This window comes from Vulpes lagopus, chromosome 18 (genome assembly GCF_018345385.1).
Source record: "Vulpes lagopus strain Blue_001 chromosome 18, ASM1834538v1, whole genome shotgun sequence".
NCBI lineage: Eukaryota > Metazoa > Chordata > Mammalia > Carnivora > Canidae > Vulpes > Vulpes lagopus.
Genome location: NC_054841.1, coordinates 601394 through 618183, shown reverse-complemented (window position 1 = coordinate 618183; position 16790 = coordinate 601394). Strand labels below are relative to the sequence as shown.

The 16790-nt window shown below is 70.3% G+C and overlaps 1 protein-coding gene across 14 annotated transcripts in view; it reads right to left on the bottom strand.

Moving 5' to 3' along the window:
• Positions 1-16790, bottom strand: part of KCNQ2 (potassium voltage-gated channel subfamily Q member 2) — a 46302-nt gene extending 29512 nt beyond the window's left edge. For 5 of the 14 annotated variants that reach the window (XM_041733520.1, XM_041733521.1, XM_041733524.1 and 2 more), the window contains exons 1-5: positions 16432-16789; positions 3255-3345; positions 2389-2515; positions 1939-2114; positions 1239-1364 (exon numbers count right to left, since the gene is read on the bottom strand). In XM_041733520.1, coding sequence (XP_041589454.1) covers positions 1239-1364; positions 1939-2114; positions 2389-2515; positions 3255-3345; positions 16432-16727 — 816 coding nt within the window. In that variant the 5' untranslated portion in view covers positions 16728-16789. Of the gene's footprint in view, positions 1-1238; positions 1365-1938; positions 2115-2388; positions 2516-3254; positions 3346-16431 lie in introns of all 14 variants that reach the window. The other 9 variants (XM_041733526.1, XM_041733527.1, XM_041733528.1 and 6 more) reach the window with 4 other exon arrangements.

Genomic DNA, 16790 nt, shown 5'->3' with positions numbered 1-16790 from the left:
GGTGCTCGAGCCTCTCCCAGTGCGGGAACCACTGGCCGAGGCGCTCAGCACAAACGAAGCACATTTGAAAGACCAAAGACGCTTGGGGCTCAGTCGGTGAAGGGAGGCATCTGCCTGGGGCTCAGGGCGTGATCCCGGGGTCCTGGGATCGAGTCCCGGGTCCGGCTCCCCGCTTCTCCCCTGCCCCGGCCCCCTGCCCCTGCCCCTGCCCCCCACCCCTGCGTGCCCACTTTCCTGCTTCCCCCACCCCCACCCAGTCAAACAAATAAAAGTCGCGACTTTAAAGACAAAGACCCTTCAAATCAACGCTCCCTCCCAGGAATCCTCTGCACAGAGCTGAGGCTGGCAAGGCCGGGGGCGGGCAAGCGGCGTCAGCAGGTCGGCGGCAGCCACTGGCCCGGGCGGCCGCTGCCCCCACTCGGCTGGGCCGAGGACGCAGATTCCCGGGCGTCGGCAAATCAATAAAATAGTTACGAGTCAGTAGCATCCCCGCTTGAATGCGGGTCAGGTTGCAGCACCTGCCCCAGGCCTCGCCGCCAGCACCTGGGGAAGAGGTGTGGAGTCCCGGGGACCGGGCCCTGCTCCTCCCTGCACACACACACCCCCCCCCCCCCCCCCCCCCGCAATGGATGGGCCCTCACCGCCCTGCCAGGGACCTCTGGGGACACGGGCCAGGCTCCAGCCGGCTCATGGGGACGCGGCCCGCAGGGCACAGCCTGGTCCCCGGGAGGCACAGTCCACGGGCGCCGGCCGTCCCTGTCCAGGGTGAGAGAGACCCTTTGGGGGTGACGCGGGGAGAGGCACCACCCAGGAGCCTAGGAGCGGGCGGCCGTGAGCGGGGGCTGCAGGTCCTGAGGGGCAGCCTGGAAGGGGCACCAGGAGGCCCGGGTTCCCGTCCAAAGTCTCCAGTCCCCTCCTCCGTCCAGCACAGAGGTTTTCCCGATAAGGAAGAAAGGGGAGTGACCAGCAGAGCTCGGCACAGGCTCCCCGGGGCGGTGCACACCCGGGAGCACCCACACACTCCCCACCCCCCGCCAGCATCCTGCTCCTGAGTGGCCAGCAGGTGGCCCCAGAGAGACGCTCCAGGCAGGCGCCCTCCTGTCCCCGTGCAGGCCCAGAGGGCAGGGGCACATCCTGGGGACCGGGTGCAGAGGGTGGGCAGGGGAGGACCCCAGGGGAGGCCGTGCCAGGCGAGCGCGTCCCAGGGAAGGAGCATGAGCCCAGCGGCCAGGACTCACCAGGCCCCACCACAGGGCGTCGGCGTAGGTGTCGAAGTGGTCATTCTCCCCCTTCTCCGCCAAGTACACCAGGAACGAGGCCAGGATGAGGCAGAGGAAGCCGATGTACCAGGCAGTCACCAGCTCCTGGAGGACACGCTCGGTCACAGCCGCCCGGCCCACCCCTGGGGACGTGTGTTGTGGGCGCGGCGTCTGCAGGGCTCCGCGTGGCCCTGAGCCCGGGGCAGGGGGATGGGGCGCTGGCGACCTCCTGCCCGCCGGGTGGTCCCCGGACCTGGGCCGCCACATGCGGGAGCTCGGCCCGGCCAGGCCAGCAGGCTTGGGGCTGGGAACCTGGGTGGCCTGGGTGCGTAGGAGGCTCCCAGAGTGGGTGGGGGCAGCACCCCAGTGCCTTCGGGGACACCTGCCCATGCTGCCAACCAAGCCCCCAGCTCGGGCTCCGGCGGGAAGGGTCGCGGAGAGGCGGGGTCGGGCTCCCGTCAGGACACGGGGCTGCAGGCACCCGGTGGCGGCCGCGTCTAGAAGGCGCCCACCCGTGCACCCAGCACCCAGCGCGCGAGCCGCAGAACAGCGCCCCGGACGGAGCCGAACGGCAGTGCGCAGCTCTGGGAAGATGCGCGGGACTGGACGGGGGGTGGGGGGTGGGGGTCGCGCGTGCCCCCACCTCCTGGGCTCCGGGACGGGCGCGCCGGCCGCTCACCTTGCTGTGGGCGTAGACCACGGAGCCCAGCAGCTTCCAGGTGCCACCGCGCCGGTCCATGCGGATCATCCGCAGGATCTGCAGGAAGCGCAGGCTCCGGAGCGCGGACGTGGCGAAGACGTTGCCCTGGGAGCCGGCGGCCAGCACGGCGATGGAGGCGATGAGCACCATGATGTCTGCGGGAGACGGCAGGGCTGCAGGCAGGGCTGGCCCGGCACCCCCGTGTGGCCGCGGCGGAGGGGGCGCCCAAGGAGATGGACCGATGGACGAGTGACATGCGAAGGGACAGCAGGGGACAGTACCGTCCAGGAGCCCAGCCGGCCCGGGGCGGCAACTGTCCCGCGACCTCCCCCCTCCACCGGCCGCTCAGGCTGCGTCCAGCACAAGCTGGAAGGCCACGGGGCGGGGGGGGGGGTTCCAGAGCAGCCGGTCACCCCGCGCCCGCCTCACCTATCACACAGAAGGGCTTGCGTGCAAACTTGAGCCGACCCCTCCAGCCGCGGTACCGGCAGCAGCAGCCCGCAGCCCAGATGCGCACGAAGTACTCCACGCCGAACACCACGATGGTCACGATTTCCTGCAGGAGAGGCCACGGCCACCACCCCCAGGCCGGGTCAGGGCAGGGACCAGGCCGGCCAAGCCAATGCTGGGGGGGTCCTGCCCATGTCAGCTGGGGGGGTCCTGCCCATGTCAGCTGGGGGGGGGCACAGAAGGCCAAGCTGAGGGAAGGTCCCAGGTAACTGCAAGGGGGTGTGGCCTCTACATGGCCTGTGGCCCTGGGCCAGGGCGCAGGGTGGGCAGGGGAGGGAGGGCTCCTCTGAGGTTCGGTGTAGACACGGATCAGCCTCCTCCTCCCCTCCGTCACCAACAGCAACAAAGACATCCCGCTGTGGTTGCCATGGCGCCCGCCCCTGCCTGTCATTTGCTGTCAGCTTCTCAGCCCCCGCCCCTCACCCACGTCCTCCAGGAAACACCCCACACCTCCCGGGGAGGGGACCACCTGGGCCCTCGGCTCTAGTGACAGGTGGGGGGCTGTCAGACGCCGCGGGGGCACAGGGTGGGGCGGCGGGGCGGGCTGGGTGCTGGGGAGAAGCAGGTGGGCGGTGGGTGCTGCAAGGTCGCTGGTGCAGCGGTGAGGCGGGACGGGCCCGGGTCCACCAGGCTGGAGCCGGAGAGCAGGGGCCAGGGTGGCAGGGGACGGGGTCTCTGGGGGTCTCTGCGGGGGAGGCCAGGCTCATGCAGGAGCAGGTCTGGGGTCGGAGGCTCCGCAGCAAGGGGACGGGACAGCGCGCCCCCACGCCGCCCCCGCCGCTCACCAAGATGTAGAGCGCGCCCTCGGAGCTCTTCTCGTACTCCTTGATGGTGGAGAAGACGGACAGCACGAGGCAGGAGAAGACCAGCAGGAACCTGGGGCAGGGCAGGGCGGTCAGCAGGGGCCCCGGGGGGCCGTCCCTCTGCTCAGCGACGCCCCCCTGTCCCGCCTCAGCAGCCTCGGGCTTTGGGAAGGTCCCCAGACCCTCCGAGGGACGGGGGCTGCCCGGGGACGCCCCTCGATACGTCCGCGTCCTCCCGCATGCGGCTTCCCCTTTCTGGGCAGAGACACACCAGGCCCGTTCCCATCTCAGCGGCCTTCGAGAACGGCGCCGGCCTCGGCCGCCAGCCCGGATCCTGGAGGGCGCACACAAGGCCCGCGGGTTCCTGGGAGGGGCAGCGGGAGGCCCCGTGTGACGCGCCAGCCAGGGGGCCGGCCCGAGGGACCGCCCGAGGGTGGGTCCCGGGGACAGAGCGCTGAGGCCGGGGCCGGGGCCGGGGCTCCCTCCCGAGCGCCACAAAGCACGTGGTGTGGGGACCTCGACCGGGGCCCGCCCACCACACCCCTCCCGGTGTCATCGCTACCCTGGACGCCCCCGCAGCGGACGCCGCTGGCCCCAGGGGACAGGAGGAGCCGGGGGACCCTTCCGGGCCAGGCTGCCGCACGCACAGCAGCCGGCGCCCCGGAGTCTGAGCCTCGGCCGGCCCCGCCCTGCGCCCCGGAGGCTGGCAGGGCTAGACCCTCCTGGGGAGCGTGGCCGTGGAGGGGCCCCCCGCGCCCGCGCCCGCCCGGCTCCGGAGCAGAGGCGCTGAAGAGCGAGGCCGGGGCCGCTGGCACAGACGAGACGCAAGCGAGGCAACAGTCACATTTCAAAACCACAATTAATTTCCTCTCATTAGACCATTTATTCAATTAGCTGAGCCCTGGAAAACGGCGTCCAGATCTCTCATGTGCCTCGTGTCCGTATCCATCATTCTCGGCCCGCCGGTGTTTCCTCCCGACTCGGTCCGTGGGGAAGTCACACCCTGGCCGTGTGGACCTGCCAGGAGCAGGACACCGAGCGTCCAGGGTTCTGGGTCAGGACCCTGCAGGCCTGGGGCGGCGGCCGGGGGGGACTGAAAGCATCACCCACGGCAGGAAGGGCTCCCAACCCAGCGAGGCTCAGTGCAGAGACGGGGAGCCCACGGGAGACGTGAAATCTGGCAGGCTTCCCGGAGGAGGTGTCCACAAAGGTGAAGAGGAGTGGGTGCGGCCAAGAGGGGAGGAGGGAAGAGCGAGTGCAGTGGCCCAGACACAGGGAAGGCAGCATGCTCTGGCACTCGGCGGAGGGCAGGTCGGGCAGCCCGAGAACGGGGCAGGGCGAGCCTGGTGCCACTGTCACCCACGTGGGGGTCAGTGCACACTCAGAGCCCGGCCGGGTGGAAACGGTCCCCTGAAGTGGAAAAGAGAAAGCCGAGTCCCAAGGTGACCGACTCTCACAGCCCTGCCTCCTGAGGATGGCTCTGGCATCTTGGAACATTCCAGAACGGCCTGTGGAGGTGCAGCCGTTCCCCACGGGCCATGACTGGGATGTCCAGAGCCATGCCCGAAATTCGGGAGACGAGAGACCCGAAGGTGGACACACCACATTCCTGCTCAGCCAGGTGAGCGAGGGCAGGACCAGGGCAAGGGTGAGGGCAGGGGGTAGGGCAGAGCCGAGGGCAGGACCTCTGCGATGCAGGCCTCTGGGTGGGGTCCAGCCCCGGGAAGCCCGCAGGAGGGCAAGCGAGCACACGGGTGCCACCCTACAGGGCAGGGGGGAGTCACTGCAGTCCACGGCGGGGTCACCGGGCCGACCTGGAGCTTCCCGCGGACACTCAGGGACCCGAAAGGGGCCGTGCTCCCGCCTTCTGGCCCGCAGGCCTTTCTCTCCGCCATCCCGTTATCCTTGGTGCCCGCCCCTGATGGCCGAGGCAGGAAGGGACCCTCCTTCTGCTCATCGCCCTCGACAGAGAACCCCTCGCAGCGCGCCACGAGCTGGGGTGCCCACCCCGCCGGGCCCCGGGGACCCACGCGGCTCCTGGGGAGCATTCCGACGGAAACCTCCGCGCTGCAGGCCCAGGATGGCTGGGTGCTTCCTCCCCGGCCAGGTGGGCAGCTGCCCGCCCCGCTGCTGGCCATGAGGCTCGTCCCCGCTGCTGTCCGCAGGGCCTGGGGACCAGCCAGGCTGCAGGCAGAGGAGGGAGGCGGGAGGCATCCCCGGTGCCAGGACGGGGCGGTTTCCTGCAGTCCGAGGACGGTTCTCACGGCGAATCCCCTGGCAGTGGTTGCCAAGGAGACTCGTATCTCACGCAGCCCGCCCCAGCCCCAGAGTCCCGGGGCCAGGATGGGGGGCACACGGGGGGCGGTGAGGAGGGACCTCAGGGGGCGCTCACCCCACGGTGAGGAGCTGGGCCGCTGGAGACGGGGCACCGTGTGGAACAGGCCGCATCTCGAGGCACATCAGGTCACGTGCCCGCCGCGCACCCACAGCACACGGACCGTCGTCACCCAGGAGCATGAGCGACCCCAGCTGACGTCAGAGGGGATGTAGGCCGCAGCCTGAGCTCCGCACAGAGCCCCTGGGGTCCCGAGGGCTGGGGCTGTGGTGTGCAGCGCGCATGGCAGGGGTGACCGGGGGTGACAGGCGAGGGGGCGGCGGAGGCGCACACGTCAGCCAGAGGGGCCCTCACGGTGCTCAGCCTGTATGCACACCTGTCGGTCGTGGGGCGCACTGCGCAGCTGTGTGCAGGTGGGTGCATGTGCGGGTGTGTGTGCGGGTGTGTGTGTGCAGGTGAGTGCAGCTGTGCGTGTGCAGGCATGTGAGTGTGCAGGTGTGTGTGCAGGTGTGTGTGCAGGTGTATGTGTGTGGGTGTGTGCAGGTGTGTGCAGCTGTGCACGTGCAGGCGTGTGTGTGTGTGTGTGCATTCAGGTGTGTGTGCTCAGATGTGTGCAGGTTGGGCGTGTGCAGGAGTGCAGGTGTGTGTGCAGGCGTGTGCAGGCGTGTGCACGCCCGTGTTCTGCTTGCCCCTGCACTGCAGGGGGGGGGGCCCACCTCCAGGGAGACACTCGGCTTCCACCCCCACCCCCGACCTCAGGGAATAGTCACTTTCTGGAAAAGCACAACAGCGCCTGTGGCACCTCGTTCCCGGACCCACGGGGGGTCACAGCACAGGCCGGAGCCCCCGGCCGGGCCCGCACCCCGACCCCTCGGGGGGCCCCCCAAGACTGACGCAGGACGGGGCCAGGGGATTCATCTCGTCTCCACACTTGAAGTGAAGCGGGATGTGAGGCCATGAGCACGGCCCCGCAGCCCCGCCGACGCTCCCTGGAGGGGAGGGTCTCTGACCCCAAGGCCCCCAGGCCTCGCGGCGACTGCGCCGTGTGCCAACCTGCAGGCGGGGCAGAGCCCGAGCCCCCTCCCCCAGCAGACACGGCGCAGTCAGCACCTCGGGCGGTGGGGCCTGGAAGTCCAAGGCCAGGCTGAGGGCCGTGCACCCCCCCGCACCCCCCGCACCCCCCGCAGGCCGCTGCCCCCCCCCGGAGCCTCCCGCCCGCCTCGCCCGTCAGGCCACGGCGGTGCCACCGCCTAGAATCTAATTTGGCGCCTAATGAACTGCTCTGCCTCCAGGACCCGCTGCCACGTCCACCCTCCAGGGGACACGGGAACCAGGCTGCTCGGGCGCAAGGCAGGCGCGACAGTCACTGTGAGATCGCGCCTTGGCCGGGGCCCCTCTCCCGAGACCCCTCCGGGGGCCGAGCCTCACCCTGGGTGCCGCCTCCCGAGGGGCCAGCCCGGCCTCCAGGTGAGAGCGGAGGCTTCCCGGGAGCACCCGGCCCAGCCCGAGGCCGCGGGCGGCGAAGGGGCCCACGCGGGACTGTGCCGTGCACACAGCAAGTGCTCAACACGCGCCTCGAACCCGACAAGCCACAGCCCGTTCCCGCCCACCCCGGCCCCTCGCACAGCTGACCCCGCGTGGCCGCTCCACAGCCACAGCCCTTCACGCAGACGCCCCTTCCTGTCCCCGGGCGGGAACGTGCTCCCCCCACCGGCCCGTGTCCCTCCGAGGCCTGGTCCCACGCAGGGCAGGAGTCTCTCCTCGCTGAGCATCGCTCCCTCGCCGTCCACTCGTCGGGAGCCCCAAGTTCACAGGACCCCAAGCCCCTCCACTGACACCACAGGCGCTGCGCCTCGCTCCCCTCCCGTCTACTTCTCGGCCTCCCCAGGCCAGCTTCCCTGCCCCAGGGCCTTTGCACACACTCGTCTTCCTGCCTGAGGCGCGTTTCTGCTTCCACATCCATCCCAGGGCGGCCTCCTCCCTGTCCCCGGGTTTCTGACAGGCCGGGACCCTCCGAGCCAAGGCCCATTCACCTCCCCCCCTGCTCTGCTCAGCCGGCCCCCCCACAGCCAGAAGCCACCGCCAGGGGTGGCACAGGCATCCTGACAGCCTTCCTGAGGTGGGATCCAGCCGAGAGCCGCCTGCAGCCCCGCTCAGACACGGCTCGGTGAGCACACGCGCCGTCTGCAAACCCCACTGGAGGGGACAGGAGAGGGGCCACGGGCAGGAGGTGGTGTCCTCGAGGGACCCAGAGGGCAAGGAGGTGGGGGGGGCCTGGGGCAGGAGGGGCCTGGGCCTCTCTGGGGGACAGGCCGCACGTGAACCTACACGGGGCCAATGACGCCAGGGCCCACAGCGACGGCCCCCTTCCAAGCCAGAGGCCCCAAGGGCACAGGTGAGGGGAGTGGGGCCGGGCCACCCTGTCCCCCGGGTGCCAGGAGCTCTCGGGAGCGACGGAGGCACACGCAGCTCCCCGGGGTCCCACTGCGCCGCCAACATGGACCCGATGAGGTAAGTGGCCCCCGGCTCATCTGGGGGACGCCTAGACGGGAGACGGCGCTCGACCCGCCGCTGTTGGCGTCACCCCAGCTGCCCCCCCCCCAGGCGCACCTGATTTTGTCACCAGGGAAGATAACAACGAGCCACACCCCGTGCTCCTTTGGGGGCTTTCGGCGTCCCCCCCTCCGGTAGCACCACCGGGTCGAAGCCCGATTAGGGCCCAGGCCCCGTGAGCTCGGCTCCCAGCTGACGAGACCCCAGGGGGCAGAGGGGACCTGGCTCTGGCGCAGGCTCCCGGGAGTGCCCTGTGCAGCGGGACCGCCTGGGACCGCCTGGGACCGCCTGGGACTGCGGCCACCGCTGGGCCTGCTGCTCAGGACCACGGCCAGCGCCTCGCCCGCCCGCCCCACCCCCGCCCTGCTCGGCCCTGCACTGGCTGCTGGGCCCTGCCCTGCCCTGCCCACCCCGACCCCGCTCGCCCTCCCGGCCCTCTGGCTGGGTCAGGCCTGGCCCTCCTGCTGGAGGCTCACACACCTGCAGCCCCACAGGCCCCGCAGGCCCCGCAGGCCCCACAGGCTGGGTCCTCCCGCTTCCACCCCTGCTTCTGCCGAGCCCGGAGCCTTTCACCACCTCCCCCCAGGCCTGGGGTCCCAGGAGGAACTGGCCTTCCTCTATCTTGGCTGAGCCTGACGGGAAAGCCAACTCAGGGGTTCTGGGCCCGGGAGTTCCAAGGAGGGAAAACGCAAGCCCGACAGGACCCGCGGGAGGGACACGAGCACACTCTGCACGCAGCCAGCGGACGCTCCGCGGCCTGGTTCACAGCGGGCGGCCGGCCTGCCACCGTCACAGGTGACTGAGGGACATCCAGGGACACCGAGCCCAACGACTCCCATCAGGACTTTCTGTACATTTGCAAAATTATTCCAAGTAATCCAAAAGAATTAGAGACCTAATTTTACTCAAGCTGGGTAACCAGTAGAGCCTGATGACACGCAGCTCTGGAGCACATCCTGCAGACAAGGTCGGACTCGGGCTGGCCTGAACACTCCAGCCCCCAGCCCCCCAAGAGGCGCAGCCGTGGCCGGCCCTCCCGGCATCCCTCCCTGCAGCCAACCCCAGATGCTAAGCAGCGGGACCAAGGCTCTGGGCGGCTGGGGCTGGGGAGGAGCCAGACCCCTCCGTGGCCGGGTCACCCCCCGCCCCGTGGAGCAGGAGTCTCTGCGCCGTATGTGGGGGCTGCTGGAGAAGGTCACGGCGCCTGAACCCTGGCTGCCCCCTGGGGGTCCTGACCTCAGCATCGGGCGGGCGGCTGACACTGTGCGAAGCACCTGAGAACAATCCTGTCCCCAACCCTGCTCATCGTCCCAGACACTCAAGGAAGGGTTGGAAGACCCCGTTTCCCAGAGCAGACTGCCCCCGAGACCCAGACCCACATGAAGCAGAGCCGGGGAGGAAGCAGGAAACATTAGCGGCAGCCCCCCAGGGGCCCTGCGTCCCTCCCCCCAGCCACGTCCCCCACCCTCCACCCGGAAAAAGGCTGGGGGCTCAGCAGGGCGGGCAGTGCCCTGGAGGGACGAGCACTCAGACCTGCACCGTGTCTGTCAGGAGACCCCGCCGGCCCGCCCCTCCCCAGAAAGCCCCAGCCTAGTCCCCGAGGGCTCCCAACCAGACCCGCCCGGCGCCGCAGCAAGTCCCCTGCAGAGGAAGCCGCAAACCCTCCGAGAGCGAACCACTTCCCAAGCAGCTGATTCCTCCAGAAACGCGGACCTTACAGCTGCCCCCGGGGCTCGGTCTGGCAGGGCCTCTGGAATGCAGGTCCCAGCTCAGGGGAGCGCTCCGACCCGGGGGCAGCGCGACCTCAGGGTCTCCAACCCCGTCCTTCCAACAGTAGATGCTCCAGACCCGTCCACCTGCTGAGCATCCCTGGACCACCTGCCCTCCGACTCGGGCCACGGCATTTTTTTTTTTTATAATCTATTTTAAGTGCTTTCCACACGCAGCATGGAGCCCAACGTGGGGCTTGAACTCACGACCGAGACCAAGACTTGAGCTGAGACCCAGAGCCAGACGCTTGACCTACTGAGCCCCCCAGGCGCCCCCCCCCAGCCACAGCTCTTTAAATTCACATAAGAAACAGTGAAAGTGTCTCTGCCGCTGACCCCGTCCCAAGCAACCACCTCCCCCGGAGCAAAGGAAGGCCAGCAGTCACGTGGGGGGTGGCTGCTGAGCACGGGCGGGTGGGATCGCGCGGGGCCAGGGCCAAACCCGGGTCATTCCCAGAACAACCCAGTTCTTCACAAACACCCCCCCAGGGCGTTGTTCCAGGGCGACCTCGGGGTGCGCGGCTCTTCCTCCTCCCTGGGACTCAACCAGGCTGCTCCGGCTTTGCTGGGGACGCGCCACAATGGGAAGACACACTTCCTCCTCCGGCGACGGCCAGTGCGTCGCCACAAATGAGGCGCCGTCCTGAGGCTGCTGGGGCGGCGGGCACGCGGCCGTGGGATGCTCCGGGGACAGCGCGGCGGGGGGTGGCTCGGCCTGAGGCCGCAGGGCCAGCCGGGGACAGGGGCTGCCCAGGACGCCCATCGGCACAAGCCGCCGCGATGGTGTTTCTCAGGCCAGCAACGGTCCTGCCTCGGCGTCGGGAGGCTCGGAGCGCCGGGAATGTGCGCCACGGGCCGTGAGCGAGCCGCGCCCCGACGCCGGGCAGCTGCAGAGCAAGCAGATTCCTCCAGGAACACGGCCGGGGGCCCGGAGCAGCGCGCCAGCGAGCGTCTGAAGTGTCAGCGGGCGCCTCGCGCCTGAATGTGGCCTCATTAGCGGCAGCCACCACCGCCTCAGGCAGGCCCGGCCACTGGGGAGACCGCGAGTGGCCACGGCTGGGCAGAGGGCCGGGGCCGGGGGCGCCGCCCAGGACAGGCCCACCCCGTCCACCCGGCGTCCGGCCTCTGTGCGCGACGAGGCTTTTCATTCTGCTAAACCACAACCACGCCGACCTGACAACGGAGGCCGCAAGCCTCGTGAGCGTCACACACACGCGGCGTCGCGTCGACGACTCGCAGAAAATAGAATCATTACCCACCACAGACGAGGAAACGTAGCCTGGAGCCGGCCGTCCCCACCACTCAGCGTCGTTCACCTGGACGTGCCCTCGGAACCACCTCCGCCAGCAAGGCCGCCGCACGAAGTACACGTGTGACGAGGACCGGAGACTGGCCGGCATGACGGGGGATGTGGGCTATCTGCTCCCGACACAGGGACCCAGCAATGTCCATCCGGGAACGGTCCTACATCTGTCCTCGAGGGTGTTTAAGGTGAGCCACGTGCAGGGCATCCCGGCACCGTCTCCAACGACCAGAAACCGGGCACAGACCCGTGTCCCTCGTAGGCTTGTGTGTGCGAGGGCAGCAGCCTGCAGCCCAGGGCCCACCCACCACCCCGAGCCTTTCAACAGGACACGGCCTGAACCCCAGGCCACGGCCTGAACCCCTGGCCCGGCCCCACCTGTGCTGTCCAACCTCTAGCGGACGCTCAGGGGGCACAGAGCACGCGCTGCGTGGCCCCGAGTCCCCTAGAAGCTGTACCCTCGAGGGGCCTCCCCTGCCCCACCCCGAGACCCTGCTGCCAGCTTTGTCCATGAAATGCCCCGAAGAGCTCACTCCTCCCACCCTACTCCTTCCACAGGACGGTCCGAAACCCAAGTCCTAGAGGCCAGCCCGTGGCTCTCACTAGCAGGGATCCACCCCCACGGGCCTGCACCCAGACGCTCACACGGCCTGTGCGTTGACCTACGAAGTAAAACAACCCTAAAGCACTGCGTCCCCCACCCGACTCGGCCTGGCCTCCTGGAGCTGAGCTTCCTCAAGGACGTGCTGGGGCGCAGGTTTGTCAGCACCGGAGCTGCGGGTGGGCATGCGGGGCCCGCGGGTGGCCACCCGTCAGCCCGGCCGTGCCTCCTTTGGAGTGTCCCGACCCGTGCAGACCTCCAGGGAAACCGAGGTTCTCTGCTCCGATCCGTGAGGCTGACGAGCACCGGGCAGCCCCCCTTCCCTATGGCCTTGCGACACGGGGACGTGTGGGACCTGACCCCCCAGGGAAACAGGGGACACGGTGAGTAGACGGGGGCGTGATCTCACTCTGAGCCACCTGGGGAGGTCCCCAGGCTGGTCAGCCCCGGTCGCCCTGGAAACCACCACGGGTTCCACGGGTTCCATGTTTGGGGAAATTTCCATAAGATTCTCCAACTCTTCGGGGACGCTCCCTCCCCAAGGATGCAGAGAGGTCTGTGGCTTTAAAGCAGGGGAGGACACAGCCACTCAGACCCAGCCTCCTTCTGGAAACAGAATGTTCGTCAGCAAAGAGGGGCCCAGCCGCCTCCGGGGCCACGTCGACCCTCAAACGCTGTCGGACGCAGGAACAGAACGGCCGGCACTCAGGCCCGAGGCCCCCTCCTACCCAGGGGCTCCCGGCGGCCCCGCACCCCGCCTGCTGCCGTGTGGCAGGAGACCACGCCGGGCCCAGCGGCCCCCAGCACGGACCCCAAAGCAGATGCCGCCTGCAGACAGAGGGGGCTGCTGGCCCAGCCTCACACGCCCGGGCCCACGCTGTCACCGGCACGTGCCACCCTGGCCACTCCAAGTGGCTTCCAGATGTGGGGAAGGTCAGCGATCTGCACCCGAAAACCCTCATCTCCAAGGCAGAGACGCCTTTCAGCTTAAGTGGGACAACTCTGGAGCACATCAGCCTTGCTTGGCCTCAGTTTCCCCACCGTGAGAACTGAGGCTCCTGGAGGTACACCTGAGGCCTGCACAGTAGGTACCTCACGCGTGCAGCTCCCCCTTCCACTCCCACCTTCAGCCACAGAAAAACCACGTGGAAAGTTCCCCCTCGAAGCACTACCTTCCGGGCTCCCAGTGAGCGTGGGAGTCACACCGCACCCAGGCCCCCAAGGGATCCCCTGTGGACCGGCCTGGAGCAGGTGAGCGGCCCCGCAGGCCCCACCTGCCCAGACACACGCCCCTGACCCGCAGTCCAGGCTTTTCTGCGGCTCGCATCCCCCTGGGGAAACTCCAGGCCCCGCACCCAGGAGGTCCCCGCACACAGAGGCGCCCTGGCTCTCAGGTGCACGCCCGCCAAGCCCGGGGCAGGAGGGGCCGGCGGCGGAGGAGCGGAGGAGCGTCTGTGGGGTGCCCGCAGCTGCGTCGGCCCCCGCCCCCCACGGCCCAGTCTGTGCGGGAGTCCGTCCTCCCAGGCCCTGCTCTCCTGCTCTCCTGCCCTCCGTCCCTCTGCATCCCTCTGCGTCCCTCTGCGTCCGGCCACAGGCAGAGGAAGGGACGGCCCAGCGGCCTCCGAGCTGGGAGGGCCGGACCCAGGCTGGCTCTGGCCGGGCAGGCCCACAGCTCAGGCGGCCGCAGGCTCCCTCCTGACTCAGGGCAGCTCCTGGCTCCGGAAGCACATCTGGCAAAGCTCCCGCCGGGAGGGCTGATGGCCATGGCCCCGCTCCCAAGGGCCTGTCTTCAGAGAGAGCCCCCTCCACAGGGTAGACGGGGAAGCGGCCCCCCCCAAGCCCAGGGGCCAGAGGGCAGCCACCTCCCTCCCGCCCCGACAGCCACTGCCCCCGGGGTCCACCGGGACTCCCAGATGGGCTGGCACACGGCCACCTTCCAGAGCCAGGCTCTGGTGGCAAAGGTGGCCCAGGAGGGCCCAGCACTGCCCCGGCCCCGGGACGCTTTCCAGCCAGGAGCACCGGTTAACGAGGCCTGGCCGCCCCCTCCTCCGGCCTCCGCAGGCCCCAGCGTCAGGCCGGGAAGACGGGCTTGAACTTCCTTTAATTAATAAATCGACAAACCAAAGGACATGCACATGGGCCAGTCCACGCTGGGCAAGGGGACCCTGGGGCTGCCACACCCGCAGCACCTCGGGCCTCAGGCAGGCGACCAGCACCCAACAGGAGAGATGTCTGATGCGGGTGGGGCTGCGTGGGGGTGGGGGTCAGCACAGGGCTGCAGGCCTGGGGGCCTGGGAAGGGTGACAAGCAGGCGGGACATGTGTCACCCTCCGGGGCCAGCCCACAGGGCCTCCTGGGAGTCCACCGCCCCCCGCAGCCCCTCTGCACGGGCCCTCGGGGCAAGGAGCCGTGGTGCCCACCCTCCCGACGGACGCGGAGGCCGCAGATGCTGTGACGACACTGGGCTGCCTCACCCGACAGCTGCTGCTCCCCCCGCCTCCCCCCCTCCCCAGAAAAAGCCCCCTGCCAGCGGGGCTGCCCTCCCGGAGCCAGGGAGCTGGGGGCACAGGGGCTCGGGCAGCCCGTGCCCTCGGTGGGGAGGCCATGAAGGGCTGCGCAGGCCCAAGGGCAGACTGCCTGGGCCGTGGGGGCTGTGGGGGCCCTGGGGCCGTGGGGGCCGTGGCCACAGGCGTGTCCTGGCTCATGCGTGCACACACACACACACACACACACACACACACACACGCGCAGCAACCTGACCCGGCCTCCCCTCCTGCTCTGCGTCCCTTTGTGGGCGCTGCAGCCTTGAGGAGGCAGGAGGCAGGCGGCCGGGTACCTGGGGCCCAGGCAGGGAGAAGCCCCCGAGGCCTGGAGACCCCCCCCCCCAGCGTGTCCTGCCAGCCAGGGCCGTGTGGGCCAAAGCACAGCAACCCCCCCACCCCCACCCCAGCAGCCACAGGCCAGAGCAGGGCACCTGCTGGGCGGTGGGGTGGGCTCTGAGCACACGCGGTGGTCGGGGCAGGACCTGGACGCGGAGCTGGTCCCACCGGGCGGGGAGGGACGTGCTGATGGGAGGGCCCCGGTTTGGAGACATCTTCCAAGGATGAACAGCACGCCCGAGCGCGCCTACACGGGAGGGCCAGAGTCGCCTCCCTGGGGTGGGGGGTGACACTCACGGTGCCAAGAAAGCCCCTGCCCCCCCAGGACTCCCCGGGTGGCTCAGCGCTGGGGCTGGGGACAGTGCCCAAGGCACCTGCCAGGGCTGTGGTCTCCCCAGGGACACCCTCCTGTCCCCTGGGATTTCCTCCTGGGGTCTCCTCCCCCACGGAGGTCCGTCCAGAGCACACACTCAGGTACATGGGCACACTCATGGGGCCCACACCCCTCATCCCAGGGGGCACATGGTCGGAGACGGTTTCCCGGAATCCGCTCGTCGCTCCCATCCCAAAATGCCTCTTTCACACAAAATGGCCGAGTCCCGGTCCCAGTCGAGCTGGGAGGGGAGGGGGTGCCTGCCGGCTCAGAGACCCTGCTCCCAGCGGCACAGGCCACCCACCAGCAGCCCCTGGAGGAGCGGGGCACACGCGAGCACTCATGCTGGCCTGAGGTCACTGGACCTGCCCCGGGAGCCAGGAGTTCCCTGGACGGGGCCTGGGGGGACCGACAGCCCCTTCCGGGGTGCAGGGTGTGGGCTGCGGCCTCAGGGCTCGGCTCCCCTCCTCTGGGGTGTCCAGTGACCAAGGAGGGGTCCCGGAGCCCAGAGCGTCCCGTGAGCCTCGGGCATACACCTGCTCCTGCAGCTCGGCCCAGCAGAGAGGTCGGGGTGATGGGGGATGCAGGGGGGGGCCCGGGGCTGGGGACGCAGGTGGTATTAGGACACCCCCGCCCCAGGGCAGCGGGCGGCAGCTCACGGAGGAGGGCCGAGGAGGGCCAAGGAGGGCCGGGAGCCTGCGGCCTGGGGGTTGCGGGAGGCCTGGCCCAGCGCTTCCCCGCCCGGCCCCGGCCCGGCCCCGGCCCCTTCCCTGGGGGAGCCCAGCGCAGAGGGGCCCGGGGAGCCCAGATCCAGCAGCAGGACTGGCAGCGCCACCCTCCCTCCCTCGGCCCTTTGTTCCGCGCAGCGGCCGTGGGGAGGGGCCTGGGCCGAGGGGGGAGGCTGGGGCGCCGCGCAGCTCCCATCCCGCGGGGGAGGGGCCGACGCCACCGGGCAGAGGAGGGCAGGCCGCGGCGGGGGGCGGCGGGGGGCGGCGGGAGGCGGCGCCCCCACCCCGGCCGGGCGCCCGGACCGGACCCGACTCCCTCGGGGCGCGCCATCCCCGGCCTGGGCTGGAGCGGGCAGCGCGGCGGCGGGGCTCAGGCCGGGGCGCCCCCGCGGCCCCCGCACCCGCACCCGCACCCCGCACCCTGCACCCGCACCTCGCACCCCGCACCCTGCACCCCGCACCCCACCCCGCATCCCGCACCCCGCACACGCACCCTGCACCCCGCACACGCACCCTGCACCCCGCACCCTGCACCCCACCCCGCACCCCGCACCCCACCCCGCACCCCACCCCGCCCCACCCCGCACCCCTCCACCCCCGCCGCGCCCCGGCCCTCACACGTAGGCGTGGTAGATGAAGGCCCAGCCGCGCGGCCGCTCCAGCACGTTGTACAGGAAATTCTGCAGCTTGCGGTAGAAGGCGTTGCGCTTCGGGGGCTTCCCCGCGCCCGCGCCCCCCGCCCGCGGCTTGCTCAGGATGCTGCCGCGCTTCGGGGCCTCGGAGCCGGCGATGAGCAGCGCGCCGTCGCGGGTGGAGTCGGGCGCGCCGGGGTCCAAGCCCACGAAGCCCACCTTGAGCTTCTTCTCCCCGCTCGGGCCGGGGTACACGCCGCCGTTGCGCGACTTCTGCACCATCGTGCCGGCGGCGCCGCGGGGCGCGGGCTCAGCGCAGGAGGCGCGCGGGGGGCGGCGCGGGCC